The 13,852-nt window shown below is 42.8% G+C and overlaps 1 protein-coding gene across 1 annotated transcript in view; it reads right to left on the minus strand.

The window, feature by feature from the left end:
* Positions 1-3,853: 3,853 nt before the first annotated feature.
* LOC126282916 (trypsin delta-like) overlaps positions 3,854-13,852 on the minus strand; it is a 121,869-nt gene continuing 111,870 nt past the window's right edge. Inside the window, exon 7 of the mRNA XM_049982232.1 lies at positions 3,854-4,124. Within this exon, the coding sequence (XP_049838189.1) occupies positions 3,978-4,124 (147 nt within the window). The 3' untranslated portion in view covers positions 3,854-3,977. The remainder of the gene's footprint in view (positions 4,125-13,852) is intronic.

Below are 13,852 nucleotides of genomic sequence, written 5' to 3' on the forward strand. Positions count from 1 at the left end.
AGCAACGGTGGTAACATTAAGAGTGCAACGGGAATTCCACTGTTAAATGCAGAGGAGAGAGCAGATAGGTGGAAAGAATGCATTGAAAGCCTCTATGAGGGTCAAGATTTGTCTGATGTGACAGAAGAAGAAACAGGTGTCGATTTAGAAGAGATAGGGGATCCAGTATTAGAATCGGAATTTAAAAGAGCTTTGGAGGACTTCCGGTCAAATAAGGCAGAAGGGATAGATAACATTCCTCCAGAATTTCTAAAATCATTAGGGGAAGTGGCAACAAAACGACTATTCACGTTGGTGTGTAGAATATATGAGTCTGGCGACATACCATCTGACTTTCGGAAAAGCATCATCCACACAATTCCGAAGGCGGCAAGAGCTGACAAGTGCGAGAATTATCGCACAATCAGCCTAACAGCTCATGCATCGAAGCTGCTTACAAGAATAATATACAGAAGAATGGAAAAGAAAATTGAGAATGCGCTAGGTGACGATCAGTTTGGCTTTAGGAAAAGTAAAGGCACGAGAGAGGCAATTCTGACGTTACGGCTAATAATGGAAGCAAGGCTAAAGAAAAATCAAGACACGTTCATAGGATTTGTCGACCTGGAAAAAGCGTTCGACAATATAAAATGGAGCAAGCTGTTCAAGATTCTGAAAAAAGTAGGGGTAAGCTATAGGGAGAGAAGGGTCATATACAATATGTACTACAACCAAGAGGGAATAAGAGTGGACGATCAAGAACGAAGTACTCGTATTAAGAAGGAAGTAAGACAAGGCTGTAGCTTTTCGCCCCTACTCTTCAATCTGTACATTGAGGAAGCAATGATGGAAATAAAAGAAAGGTTTAGGAGTGGAATTAAAATACAAGGTGAAAGGATATCAATGATACGATTCGCTGATGACATTGCTATCCTGAGTGCAAGTGAAGAAGAATTAAATGATCTGCTGAACGGAATGAACAGTCTAATGAGTACACAGTATGCATTTAGAGATCGGAGAAAGACGAAGGTAATAAGAAGTAGTAGAAATGAGAACAACGAGAAACTTAACATCAGGATTGATGGTCACGAAGTCAATGAAGTTCAGGAATTCTGCTACCTAGGCATTAAAATAACCAATGACGGACGGAGCAAGTAGGACATCAAAAGCAGACTCGCTATGGCGAAAAAGGCATTTCTGGCCAAAAGAAGTCTACTAATATCAAATACCGGCTTAATTTGAGGAAGAAATTTCTGAGGATGTACGTCTGGAGTACAGCATTGTATGGTAGTGAAACATGGACTGTGGAAAAACCGCAACAGAAGAGAATCGAAGCATTTGAGATGTGGTGCTATAGACGAATGTTGAAAATTAGGTGGACTGATAAGGCAAGGAATGAGGAGGTTCTACGCAGAATCGGAGAGGAAAGGAATATGTGGAAAACACTGATAAGGAGAAGGGGCAGGATGATAGGACATCTGCTAAGACATGAGGGAATGACTTCCATGGTACTAGAGGGAGCTGTAGAGGGCAAAAACTGTAGAGGAAGACAGAGATTGGAATACGTCAAGCAAATAATTGAGGACGTAGGTTGCAAGAGCTACTCTGAGATGAAGAGGTTAGCACAGGAAAGGAATTCGTGGCGGGCGGCATCAAAGCAGTCAGTAGACTGATGACCCAAAAAAAAAAAAAAAAAAACGACCGACCGATCAATTTCGTAGCGGCCTACCCATGTCCCCGCCGATGTTACTCAGCAATTACAGCGTCGCAGTGACAAAAGACGACCGTCTGTCGGATGGTTGGTAGGACAGCGCTACACCCGGCAAAAGCTGTTGGCGTTAAATGCAAACATTTTAGGTTAGGCTTTACCGTGACCGTTACTGATATCGAATGAAACAACAGGTTTACTGCTACCAGTCACTGTTCATTTATGTTAACGAAACGTTTCCAAGGTTTTTAAACCTCCATCATGAGGAAGAAATACATTTCCTAGTATGACATATTGTTGTCTTTTGTTACGATGCTGGAGTAACTTGTTTCACTGTCTCCAGTGGTCACAGGTTCCTTTCACTGTCATAACACATCACATGTAAACGGTCATATATTGTGAACAAACATAGCGTCTTGAACTACTACTAATAGTTCATGCCATCTTTATTTACAAAATATGACAGTTCACATGTGATATTTACGACAGGAACATGTGACCGCTGGAGACAGTGCCACAAATTCCTCCAAAATCGTAACAGAAGACACACATATGCTATACAAAGAAGTGTATTCCCACCTGATGATGGAGCTTTAAAAAGCTTCGAAACGCGTCGTGGACATAAATAAACAGTGATTGGTAAGAGTAAATTTGTTTCATTCGAAAATTTGTCTGGTGGAGTGGTTGTTCGAGCTGGCTGGAGTGGTGGATGCCGGCTGTCGAGTGGTCCATCCCGACAAGAAAAGTTGGTCGGTTAGTTGGCCAAAGCGTCTGCAAAAAAATGGTTCAAGTGGCTCTGAGCACTATTGGACTTAACATCTATGGTAATTAGTCCACTAGAACTTAGAACTACTTAAACCTAACTAACTTAACGACATCACACAACACCCCGTCATCACGAGGCAGAGAAAATCCCTGACCCCGCCGGGAATCGAACCCGGGAACCAGGGCGCGGGAAGCTAGAACGCTACCGCACGACCACGAGATGCGGGCAAAGCGTCTGCACACATCCAATTTGTCGACCGGTGAGCTGGTGCGTGTGTTGGTGCCTTTAGCAGTGAGCTGCATCTTAACTGCCGGCACGGTAGCTCAGCGTGTTCGGTCAGGGAGCTGGTTGGCCTCTGTAATAAAAAAAACGGAGTGGAAGGATCAACAAAACGAACTTGAACGGATGCCATGTGGCATTGCCCTCGGCAGTCGCCTGATGTCAAGGTGGGTGTTTATTTGTGGCGGCTTGTGAAAGACACTGTCTGTGTGCCTCCCATTCCAACAACTAAGAGTGAACTGCAATGCCACATAGCAACAGCACCCCAGACATGCATGGTTGTTGGTCGTTATGCTGATGGAGGGCACATTCAATGGAAACTGATTCTAAACGCCATTGTATGAAAAATACCCCAAGGTTATATACGCAAGCATGTGAAAGACGTACCCTTGTAAAAGCCGCTGGTTCTTTTGAAAATATAAAGCTTTGTAGTAAGTTACAAACTACTCCAAGTTTCTGTCTTCGTCCATGTAGCAGATGTAGTCTTGTGAGGTAGGATTAATGTGTTTTGGAACATCCTGTTAGTCGGATAAATTATTACGATTGCGAAAACAAACAAGCGGTGTATGATAAGTTAATAGAGAGAATGAAGTAGATTGAATCCGCTGGCGATAAACAAATAGTAGTGTCCAAAATAAACAATATCACAACCAATTGTCTGGTACTGGAGCAGAAAATACTAGGTCTTCATAACTCAGATTAGTCTATCATGCCTTTTCCCATAACCGTCACTTACTTCTTCGTCATTTGGTAAACTAAAGAAAGCAATTCCAAATCATCCATTAGTAAATAATTATAACACTCATTTAACTATTCTTGAGTTCTTGCAACGAACTAATACAGAATAACCTTCCTTCTCCTTGAGCCATTCTGTATACCACTTTACCCTTCATTTTGTTCAAGACTGGCTGAGCTTGGCAGAACTGAAATAATGGCTGTTTGCTAGAGCGTCTTCAACTGACACCGCTATGAACCAAGATACCAGAACTGTGTGTGTGAGTGTAGCAGGTATGAAGTAGGAACATTCGTCAACTTGTTCAACATATTTCTAACGGAATTCGTCCACACGGATTCAGAATGAGCAATTACTCAGGAAAATTGAAACGGTTCTTTTTCTTCTGTAAAAATTGTAGTTTATTGTTGCTCCAACCAGCTAATACTCTTGTTGATTTTTGTATTTGTTTCAGATGCGCTGGGCACTGAAATTATGTGTTATCTCGCTCAGTGAAGGCCTGGAGCCGCCCGTCAGACGCCGATCTGCTGGTTGATCCAGTCGACGTAGCTGGAGACCCTGGTGTAGACCGTGGGGTAGGGAGGGGTGGCGCAGCGGTACGACCACGACACCAGCCCCACGACGACGCCCTCGTGCAGCAGGGGGCCTCCGGAGTCGCCCTGGAAGCAACAGTACGTACACCACTATTCTTAGAAGAGGAAGGGGTTGAAGTGACAGAATCATTAATGCAATTATTTAGCAACTGAAAGATTTGGCCGGCCGAGGTGGCCGAGCGGTTCTAGCCACTACAGTCTGGAACCGCGCGACCGCTACGGTCGCAGGTTCGAATCCTTCCTCGGGCATGGATGTTTGTGATGTCCTTAGGTTAGTTAGGTGAAATTAGTTCTACGTTCTAGGGGACTGATGACCTCAGAAGTTAAGTCCCACAGTGCTCAGAGCCATTTGAACCATTTGAAAGGTTTGAAGGAAATTTTAAATCTTTATTTACCAAACCGTCGACGGATTAAATATCAAAATACAGTGTTAATTTAATACTCATTTAATGTCAATACACTACTTTCTCATGTCAATGTACGAATGCAGAACAAAATACAGTGTTAATTTAAAACTTATTTATTGTCAATACACTACTTTGTCATATCATTGTAGGAATACAGAACTTTATTCAACAGAAATCTTATTCGTTGAAGAAGAAGAACTTGAATTACTGTTGCTATCGATATTCTGAGGTCGTTCAGAAGACGAATATCGTCAATTGTAGCAAAACCAGGTGTTGGTGCTTCTAGGCTTTTCAACTACAACTACGTCCGAAACGGGGTTCTCAACATAGCTGCCGATAAAAAATAAGTAATGCAACAGATCTGATGCTGAACCTGTCATGATATCTAAAAATTCAACGATAAAGCCTGATATTAAGTACGAGGGCTGTCCAGAAAGTAAGCTACGGTTGATCGCGAAATGAAAATCACAGTGAAAATCAGAAATGTTTCATTTGTACCAGTTAGCTACACCTTCTAGCTACTTCTCTACGTAGTCGCCGTTCTGATTTAGACATTTGTCGTAGCGTTGTACCAACTTCCCAATACCCTCATCATAGAAGGCAGCTGCCAGTGCTTTCCGCCAATTCTCTAAGCTGGCCTAAAGCTCGTTGTCTGTGCCAAAATGTTGTCTTCATAGCCAGCGGTTCGTTTGAGCATAGATGAAACTCAGTGGGAGACAATTACGGCTGTATTGTGGGTAACCAAACATTTCCAATCGAAACGATGCAGGAACATCTTCATTGCCCCTGCAGAATGAGGCTGAGAATTGTCTTGAAGAAGAAACCGCACGACAGTTATGTAATGTTGGTTGCATAGCTTCAGGGGAAAATTCTCACCAGGACCTCGTACTTGGCGGGAGACACTATTTTCTATAACATCTTTACGCGCGCACTAAGAGCTCAGGAATGAAAAGAGCGACATAATTCTACCTAGAGTTATACTACAGACACTGTCCAAAACATCTTTGCAAAGCTTTATCGTATTTTCATAGTCGTTTCCATTTCGCGACCGATCGTAACTTACTTTCTGCACAGCCCTCGTATATCTGCGAAAATAATATCCAGTACCATTCACGTACTTAAAATTTAAATTTAAAAAAATACTATTTGATAATATTATTATTTAAATTTGTTTCAACACCTTCTGGGTTATCAAGGGATCACAAATTTAGCGTTGGAGGGCAGCGTGGAGGGCAAAAATCGTAGAGGGAGACCTAGATATGAATACAATAAGCAGATTCAGAGGGATGTAGGTTGCGGTAAGTACTGGGTGATGCAGATGCTTGCACAGGATAGGGTAGCATGGAGAGCTTCATCAAACCAATCTCAGGACTGAAGACCACAACAACAAACATCCTTCTGGATGAATTATGAAATAACTTTTTGAGGGGTAAATAAACGTAATTTTTCGTGAATAGTCCATTTACAGACTGTTGCGTAACAAGAATACTGTTGAAGGAAACCATGAGTTCGACGATGAAAGTGGGCGTTATAAAGGGTATTACGTACTGAAGAATTAGGAAACGCTGGGCAGTGTGTCAATTCAGCCTACCCAGGCGAATTGTTGCCTAAGAAGTTGGACAAAGCGTCCTACATCCAAAATACTCTACAGTCCATTAACAACGAATCGCTGTTGTTCCGAAAGCTTCTAGTGGCGTTCCATAACGCTAGGATGAAAGAGACTAAATATTCTTCTGGTCCGTCTATTATATCTTTCCTCTACACCCCCCACCTTCTATTCTTTAAAGTATCCAACACCTACGCGTAAAACGTCATGTATCCCAAATCGTACAGGTATATTCAGTGGTATGTGCGGATACTCCTTGCAAAATACATCGAGGTGACAGATGACCTCCTAATATCGTGCCGGGCCTCGTTTTGCGCAGCATACTGCAGCAGTTCGACGTGCAATTGACTCAACAAGTCATTGATTTAAGTCGCCTGTAGATACATTAAGCCATGCTGCCCCTATAGCCCTCCATAATTGCGGAAGTGTTGCCGGTGCAGGATTTTGTGGACGAACTGACCTCTCGATTCCCATAAATGTTCGATGGGACTCACGTCGTGCGATCTGGGTGAACATATCATTCGCTCGAATCGTCCTGAATGTTCTTCAAACCAACGCAAACAATTGTGGCCCAGCGAAAAGGCACTTTGTCATCCTTAATAATTCCGTCGCTGTTTGCGAACATGTAAGTCCATGAATGGTTTCCAAGTAGCCGAACATAACCATTTCCAGTCAATGATCGTTTCAGTTGCACCAGGGGACACAGTTTCATGTAAACCTTAGGGGTTGCAAAGCAACTCATATCGCTTGATACGGGCAAGTCTTCAGGTCCAGATTGCATATCGATTAGGTTCCTTTCAGATTACGCTGATACAATAGCTCCCTACTTAGCAATCATATACAACCGCTCGCTCACCGATAGATCTGTAGCAACAGCTTGGAAAATTGCGCAGGTCGCACCAGCGTTTAAGAAGGGTAGTAGGAGTAATCGATCGAACTACAGATGTATATCATTGACGCCGGTTTGCAGTAGGGGTCTGGAGCATATACTGTAATCAAACATTGGAATCACCTCGAAGGGAACTATCTATTGATACGTAATCAGCATGGTTTCAGAAAACATCGTTCTTGTGCAACGCATGTAGCTCTTTATTCGCACGAAGTAATGGCCACTATCGACAGGGGATCTCAGGTTGATTCCGTATTTCTGAATTTCCAGAAAGCTTTTGACATCGTTCCTCACAAGCGACTTCTAATCAAGCTGCGGGCCTATGGGGTATCGTCTCAGTTGTGCGGCTGGATTCGTGATTTCCTGTCTAGAAGGTCGCCGTTCGTAGTAATAGACGGAAAATCATCGAGTGAAACTGAAGTGATATCAGGTGTTCCCCAGGGAAGCGTGCTGGGACCTCTGCTGTTCCTGATCTATATAAATGACATTCTGAGCGGTTCCCTTAGGTTGTTCGCAGATGATGCTGTAATTTACCATCTAGTAAGGTCATCCGAATACCAGTATCAGTTGCAAAGCGATTTAGAAAAGATTGCTGTATGGTGTGGCAGGTGGCAGTTGACGCTAAATAACGAAAAGTGTGAGGTGATGCACATGAGTTCCAAAAGAAATCCGTTGGAATTCGATTGCTCGATAAATAGTACAATTCTCAAGGCTGTCAATTCAACTAAGTACCTGGGTGTTAAAATTACGAACAACTTCAGTCGGAAAGGCCACATAGATAATATTGTGGGGAAGGCGAGTCAAAGGTTGCGTTTCATTGGCAGGACACTTAGAAGATGCAACAAGCCCACTAAAGAGACAGCTTACACTACACTCGTTCGTCCTCTGTTAGAATATTGCTGCGCGGGGTGGGATCCTTACCGGGTGGATTGACGGAGGACATCGAAAGGGTGCAAAAGAGGGCAGCTCCTTTTATATTATCACTTAATACGGGAGAGAGTGTGGCAGATATGATACGCGAGTTGGGATGGAAGTCATTAAAGCAAAGACGTTTTTCGTCGCGGCGAGATCTATTTACGAAATTTCAGTCACCAACTTACTCTTCCGAAGGCGAAAACATTTTGTTGAGCCCAACCTACATAGGTAGTAACGATCATCATAATAAATTAAGAGGAATCAGAGCTCGAACAGAAAGGTTTAGGTGTTCGTTTTTCCCGCGTGCTGTTCGGGAGTGGAATGGTAGAGAGATAGTATGATTGTGATTAGATGAACCATCTGCCAAGCACTTAAATGTGTATTGCAGAGTAGTCATGTAGATGTAGATGTGAATTGCAGAGTAGTCATGTAGATGTAGATGTAGATGTAGATGTAAACACAGCCTGCACCATTATGGAGCCACCACTAGCTTACAACTTGACAACTTGAGCCCGTGGCTTCATGGAGTCTGCGCCACACTCGAATCCTATCATCAGCTTTTACCAACTGAAATCGGAAGTCATATGACCAGTCCAGGATTTCCAGTTGTCTAGGGTCCAACCGATATGGTGACGAACCTCTGGAGACGCGCTGGATGCGATGTCTTGCGGTTAAGCAAACACACTCCGCTCGGTGGTCTTCTGCCGTAGCCCATTATCGCCAGATTTCACCGTATTCTCGTAACGGATACGTTCGTCGTACATCTAACATTGATTTCTGTGCTTATTTCACGCAGTGTTACTTGTCTGTTAGCACTGACAACTCTGCGCAAACACCATTGCTTTCGGTCATTAAGTGAAGTCCGTCGGCCACTGCGTTGCCCGTGGTGTGAGGCAATGCCTGAAATATGGTTCTCTATTCACAAGCTTGACACTGTGGATCTCAGAATAATGAATTCCCTATTCATTTCTTAAATGAAATATGCGATGCGTCTAGCTCCAACTACTATTCCGCGTTCAAAGTATGTTAATTCCCGCCGTGCGGCCATTGTCATGCCGGAAACCTTTCCACTTCAATCACTTCAGTACAAATGACAGCTCTGCCAATGGCGCTAGCCTTTTCACATCTTATGTTCGCGATACTGCTGCCATCTGTATATGTGCGTATCGCCATCTCATGACTATTTTCACCTCAGTGTATGTTGCGTGTAGAGTTAATGGCGAAGAAGTAGTAAATTTAACGGTCATTTCAAACGGTGCAGTTTTACTACATAAACAGTGAAACCATAGTAAGCAATAAAAACTTTTTTTCCTTTCCTCGTTTTGTTGGTGGGCGTCAGCGAGAAAACTTTCGTAAATGATTGAAATAGCGTGTTACGTTCGTTGTAAGTCGCTAAGAGCTCTCAAATACGGAATGAATATGCTCTAGCACCATGAACTGTGTTGCTTCAAGACATATACACAATTTATAACTGCAGTGCTCTAAATAGTGCTAAACCTTTAACAAAATATTATTATCTTTTAATGAGAAGATTATGACAGCATTTTCTGAAGAAGATAAATTTGTTAACACTGAGTATAGATTTAAGTGTCAGGTGCTACAGAAGAATGCTGAAGATTAGATGGGTAGATCACATAACTAATGAGGAGGTGTGGAATAGAACTGGAGAGAAGAGAAATTTGTGGCACAACTTGACTAGAAGGAGGGATCGGCTGGTACGACATGTTCTGAGGCATCAAGAGATCACAAATTTGGTATTGGAGGGCAGCGTGGAGGGTAAAAATCGTAGAGGAAGACCAGGAGAAGGATACACTAAACAGATTCAGAAGCATGTAGGTTGCAGTAGGTGATGGAAGATGAAGAAGAGTGCACAGGATAGGATAGCATGGAGAGCTGCATCAAACCAGTCTCTGGACTGAAGACCACAACAACAACATGACAGCATTTTAAATTTTTCTAAATTCGGTCAATAACTGTTAGAATTATTGATAACATAGCGCTTGTTGTCCCTGTAAGCCATTACGTACTGCAATTAGGATTGTGCCCCGGGTTAGGCGTTTAGTAACATACAGTCTCTCCTAAGAGACGGGAGGAGCATTTTCTGTAGTGTTTCGGCTGAAATCTCTTGAGATAACATGATGAAAAAGGTGCGTTCCAGCCGTAGCTCGAAACGAAACTCCACAGCGTCCCCAGAATCCTGTGAGAACGCCGTGAAGTTTCTCATCACGTCTTTCATGCGATTGTGGAACGGACTGTAATAGTGAATAACTTCCGCTCACGTGCGGCGAATTATTAATGCCAAGAGTAGTATAAACTACCTGCGAAAATTGGACTCTCCGTGCTACGGACGCATCTCTGTGGAATAAGTAACCAAAGATATATATTGGAGGGCTCTGTGTGAAGCGATTACAGAGCTCGGAAATGTTTAATTTTGGAGAGTTCTTGCTATCGTTGCGCGACGCTATTAACCATCATTGTGAATGTTTAGTTAGTCGATGGCAAAATAAACAAATTCAAGAAAATAATATTCACGGTGTGTATTTATTAATTTAAAAAAAGATTTGACAAACATTCTTCGCATATCACGAGACATAGATCGATCGGAGGTGCAGTGTGGAATGATAGTGCAAGCCTGTACCTTTTCACAGTCAGTATTCTGCGAGAGAATATCTGAGAATCAAAAAACGTTTCGTTGATTAAAAAAAAGTTAGACATGTTAATCCATATTCATCGTACAACATAGCACCTAGTTGTGCCGAATGATCTACGTAGTGAAATAAATATTTTAGAGATTTCAGGCGGAGTTCTAAGCAAAGAAGAGAAGACAGAAAGGTGGAAGGAGTAAATGGTTCAAATGGCTCTAAGCACTATGAGACTTAACATCATAGATCATTAGTCCCCTATAACTTAGAACTACTTAAACCTAACTAACATAAGGACATCACACACATCCATGCCCGAGGCAGGATTCGAACCTGCGACCGTAGCAGTCCCGCGGTTCCGGACTGCAGTGCCTAGAACCGCAAGACCACCGCGGCCGGCTGGAAGGAGTATATAGAGGGTCTATACAAGGGCGATGTACTTGAGGACAATATTATGGAAATGGAAGAGGATGTAGATGAAGATGAAATGGGAGATACGTGAAGAGTTTGACAGAGCACTGAAAGATCTGAGTCGAAACAATGCTCCGGGAGTAGAGAACATTCCATTAGAACTACTCACGGCCTTGGGAGAGACAAAACTCTACCATCTGGTAAGCAAGATGTATGAAACAGGGGAAATACCCTCAGACTTCAAGAAGAATATAATAATTCCAATCCCAAAGAAAGCAGGTGTTGACAGATAAGAAAATTACCGAATTTTCAGTTTAATAAGTTAAAGCTGCAAAATACTAACTCGAATTCATTACAGACGAATGGAAAAACTGGTAGAAGCCGACCTCGGGGAAGATCACTTTGGATTCCGCAGAAATGTTGGAACACGTGAGCCAATACTGACCCCATGACTTATCTTAGAAAATAGATTAAGGAAAGGCAAACCTACATTTCTAGCATTTGTAGACTTAGAGAAAGCTTTTGACAATGTTGACTGGAATACTCTAAATTCTAAAGGTGGCAGGGGTAAAATTCCAGGGAGCGAAAGGCTATTTACAATTTGTACAGAAACCAAATGATGGTTATAAGAGTATAGGGGCATGAAAGGGAAGCAGCGGTTGGGAAGGGAGTGAGGCAGGGTTGTAGCCTGTCCCCGATGTTATTCAATCTGTATATTGAGCAAGCAGTAAAGGAAACACAAGAAAAATTCGGAGTAGGTATTAAAGTCCATGGAGAAGAAATAAAAACGTTGAGGTTCGCCGATGACATTGAAATTCTGTCTGAGACAGCAAAGGACTTGGAAGAGCAGTTGAACGGAATGGACAGTGTCTTGAAAGGAGGATATAAGATGAACATCAACAAAAGCAAAACGAGGATAACGGAATGTAGTCGAATTGAGTCGGGTGCTGCTGAGGGAATGAGACACTTAAAGTACTAAAGGAGTTTTGATATTTTGGTCGAAGTAGAGAGGATATAAAATGTAGACTGGCAATGGCAAGGCAAGCGTTTCTGAAGAAGAGAAATTTGTTAACATGGAGTAAATATTTAAGTGTCAGGAAGTTGTTTCCGAAAGTATTTGTATGGAGTGTGGCCATGTATGGAAGTGAAACATGGACTATAAATAATTTGGACAAGAAGAGAATAGAAGCTTTCGAAATGTGGTGCTACAGAAGAATGCTAAAGATTAGATGGGTAGATCACATAACTAATGAGGAGGTATTGAATAGAATTGGGGAGAAGAGGAGTTTGTGGCAGAACTTGACAAAAAGAAGGTACCAGGTGGTAGGACATGTTCTGAGGCATCAGGAGATTTAGCATTGGAGGGCAGCGTGGAGGGTAAAAATCGTAGAGGGAGACCGAGAGATGAGTACACTAAGCAGATTCAGAAGGATGTAGGTTGCAGTAGGTACTGGGAGATGAAGAAGCTTGCACAGGATAGAGTAGCATGGAGAGCTGCATCAAACCAGTCTCAGGACTGAAGACAACAACAACACAGACGGAGCAGTTCCGACGAGGAGTATCAACGAGATCGACGCTGTGGGACATATATCTAGTTCTCCTGTGGTATTTAAAACCTAAGACTTATATTTTTTAGCTTTTAAAAGACTGAAGCTGAAACCTAAATGAAACCACTTGAAATCATAACTAAAAATAAATAAGAAGCAGAGAATTTTCTTAAACAAATTTCTTAAATAAATAAATTAATTAATTAAAATATAATAAAACGGCCAGTGCACGCCAAAGCGTCGGTTTGTTTCCCGCTACAAAAAAAGGTTAAAGTTCACTTTTACGCCCTCATTTGAAAGATCGGTCCCAAATTAATCTAGTGCGATATTCGTTTCATCTGTTTGTGTTGACAGGGAGAGCAACGACAGTAACCGCCCCACCCCATGCTGACCTATCGCCATGCAACAGCGCTGCTCAGTCGTTGCTGGAGTACTCGTCATCCATCGTATTTTTCTCTCCAGCCGGCCGCTGTGGCAGAGCGGTTCTAGGCGCTTCAGTCTGGAACCGGGCGACCGCTACGCTCGCAGGTTCAATTCCTGCCTCGGCTATGGATGTGTGATGTCCTTAGGTCAGTTAGGTTTAAGTAGTTCTAAGTTCTACGGGACTGATGACCACAGATATTAAGTCCCATAGCGCTCAGAGCCACTTGAACCATTTTCTGTTGTCCCTGTTAATACAAACAGATGAAACAAAATCGTACTACACTAATTTGGGACCGATCTACCAAACTGTCACGTAAAATAACGCTTTAAAAACATTTTGTTTGTAACAGGAAAATAATTGACGCTTTCTGTTGACACTTGGCGTTGCATGGAAGGCGGAATGAGAGCAGCATTTAACTGAGGTGGCTCCTACAGCGCACTGCAAAAACAAAAATGAAAATATCTGCCTGGCAGCTCTTAGGAGGGACACCGGGTATATTGTCCTAGGCTAATGTAGACAATCCAGACAGATCTCCAGTCAGTATGCGCAATACTTCTACGATTAGGTTCACTGGTTGAATGTTTTCAACGCGAATACCACCAACTGTACAATGTACGCAGCTGAAAACTCCGTACACGTCTACGATTGCCTGAAGCTGTATTGGAGTTGTACTCACGTCACAAGACGATCCCCGTTCGTCGACGCCAGCAGCGCAGATCTGCGTGGGGTAGACCGGAGACTGAAAACCGTCCTGGAAGAGCGACGAGCACAGGTCCCGGTCCCACACCTCTATGTCCACCTTCTGCAGGCTGTTCGAGATGTTCCCGTCGAACTACGGAAGGAAGTTTCTCATCAGGACCTCACTCTTTCGCAGCTACCAAAGTTCTAACTGCTTAAATTTGCTGTCTTATCTTTAGCGACCGAACACGCCGTAGCACTACATGAGTTTGTCC

The sequence above is a fragment of the Schistocerca gregaria genome, chromosome 1, assembly GCF_023897955.1.
Source record: "Schistocerca gregaria isolate iqSchGreg1 chromosome 1, iqSchGreg1.2, whole genome shotgun sequence".
NCBI lineage: Eukaryota > Metazoa > Arthropoda > Insecta > Orthoptera > Acrididae > Schistocerca > Schistocerca gregaria.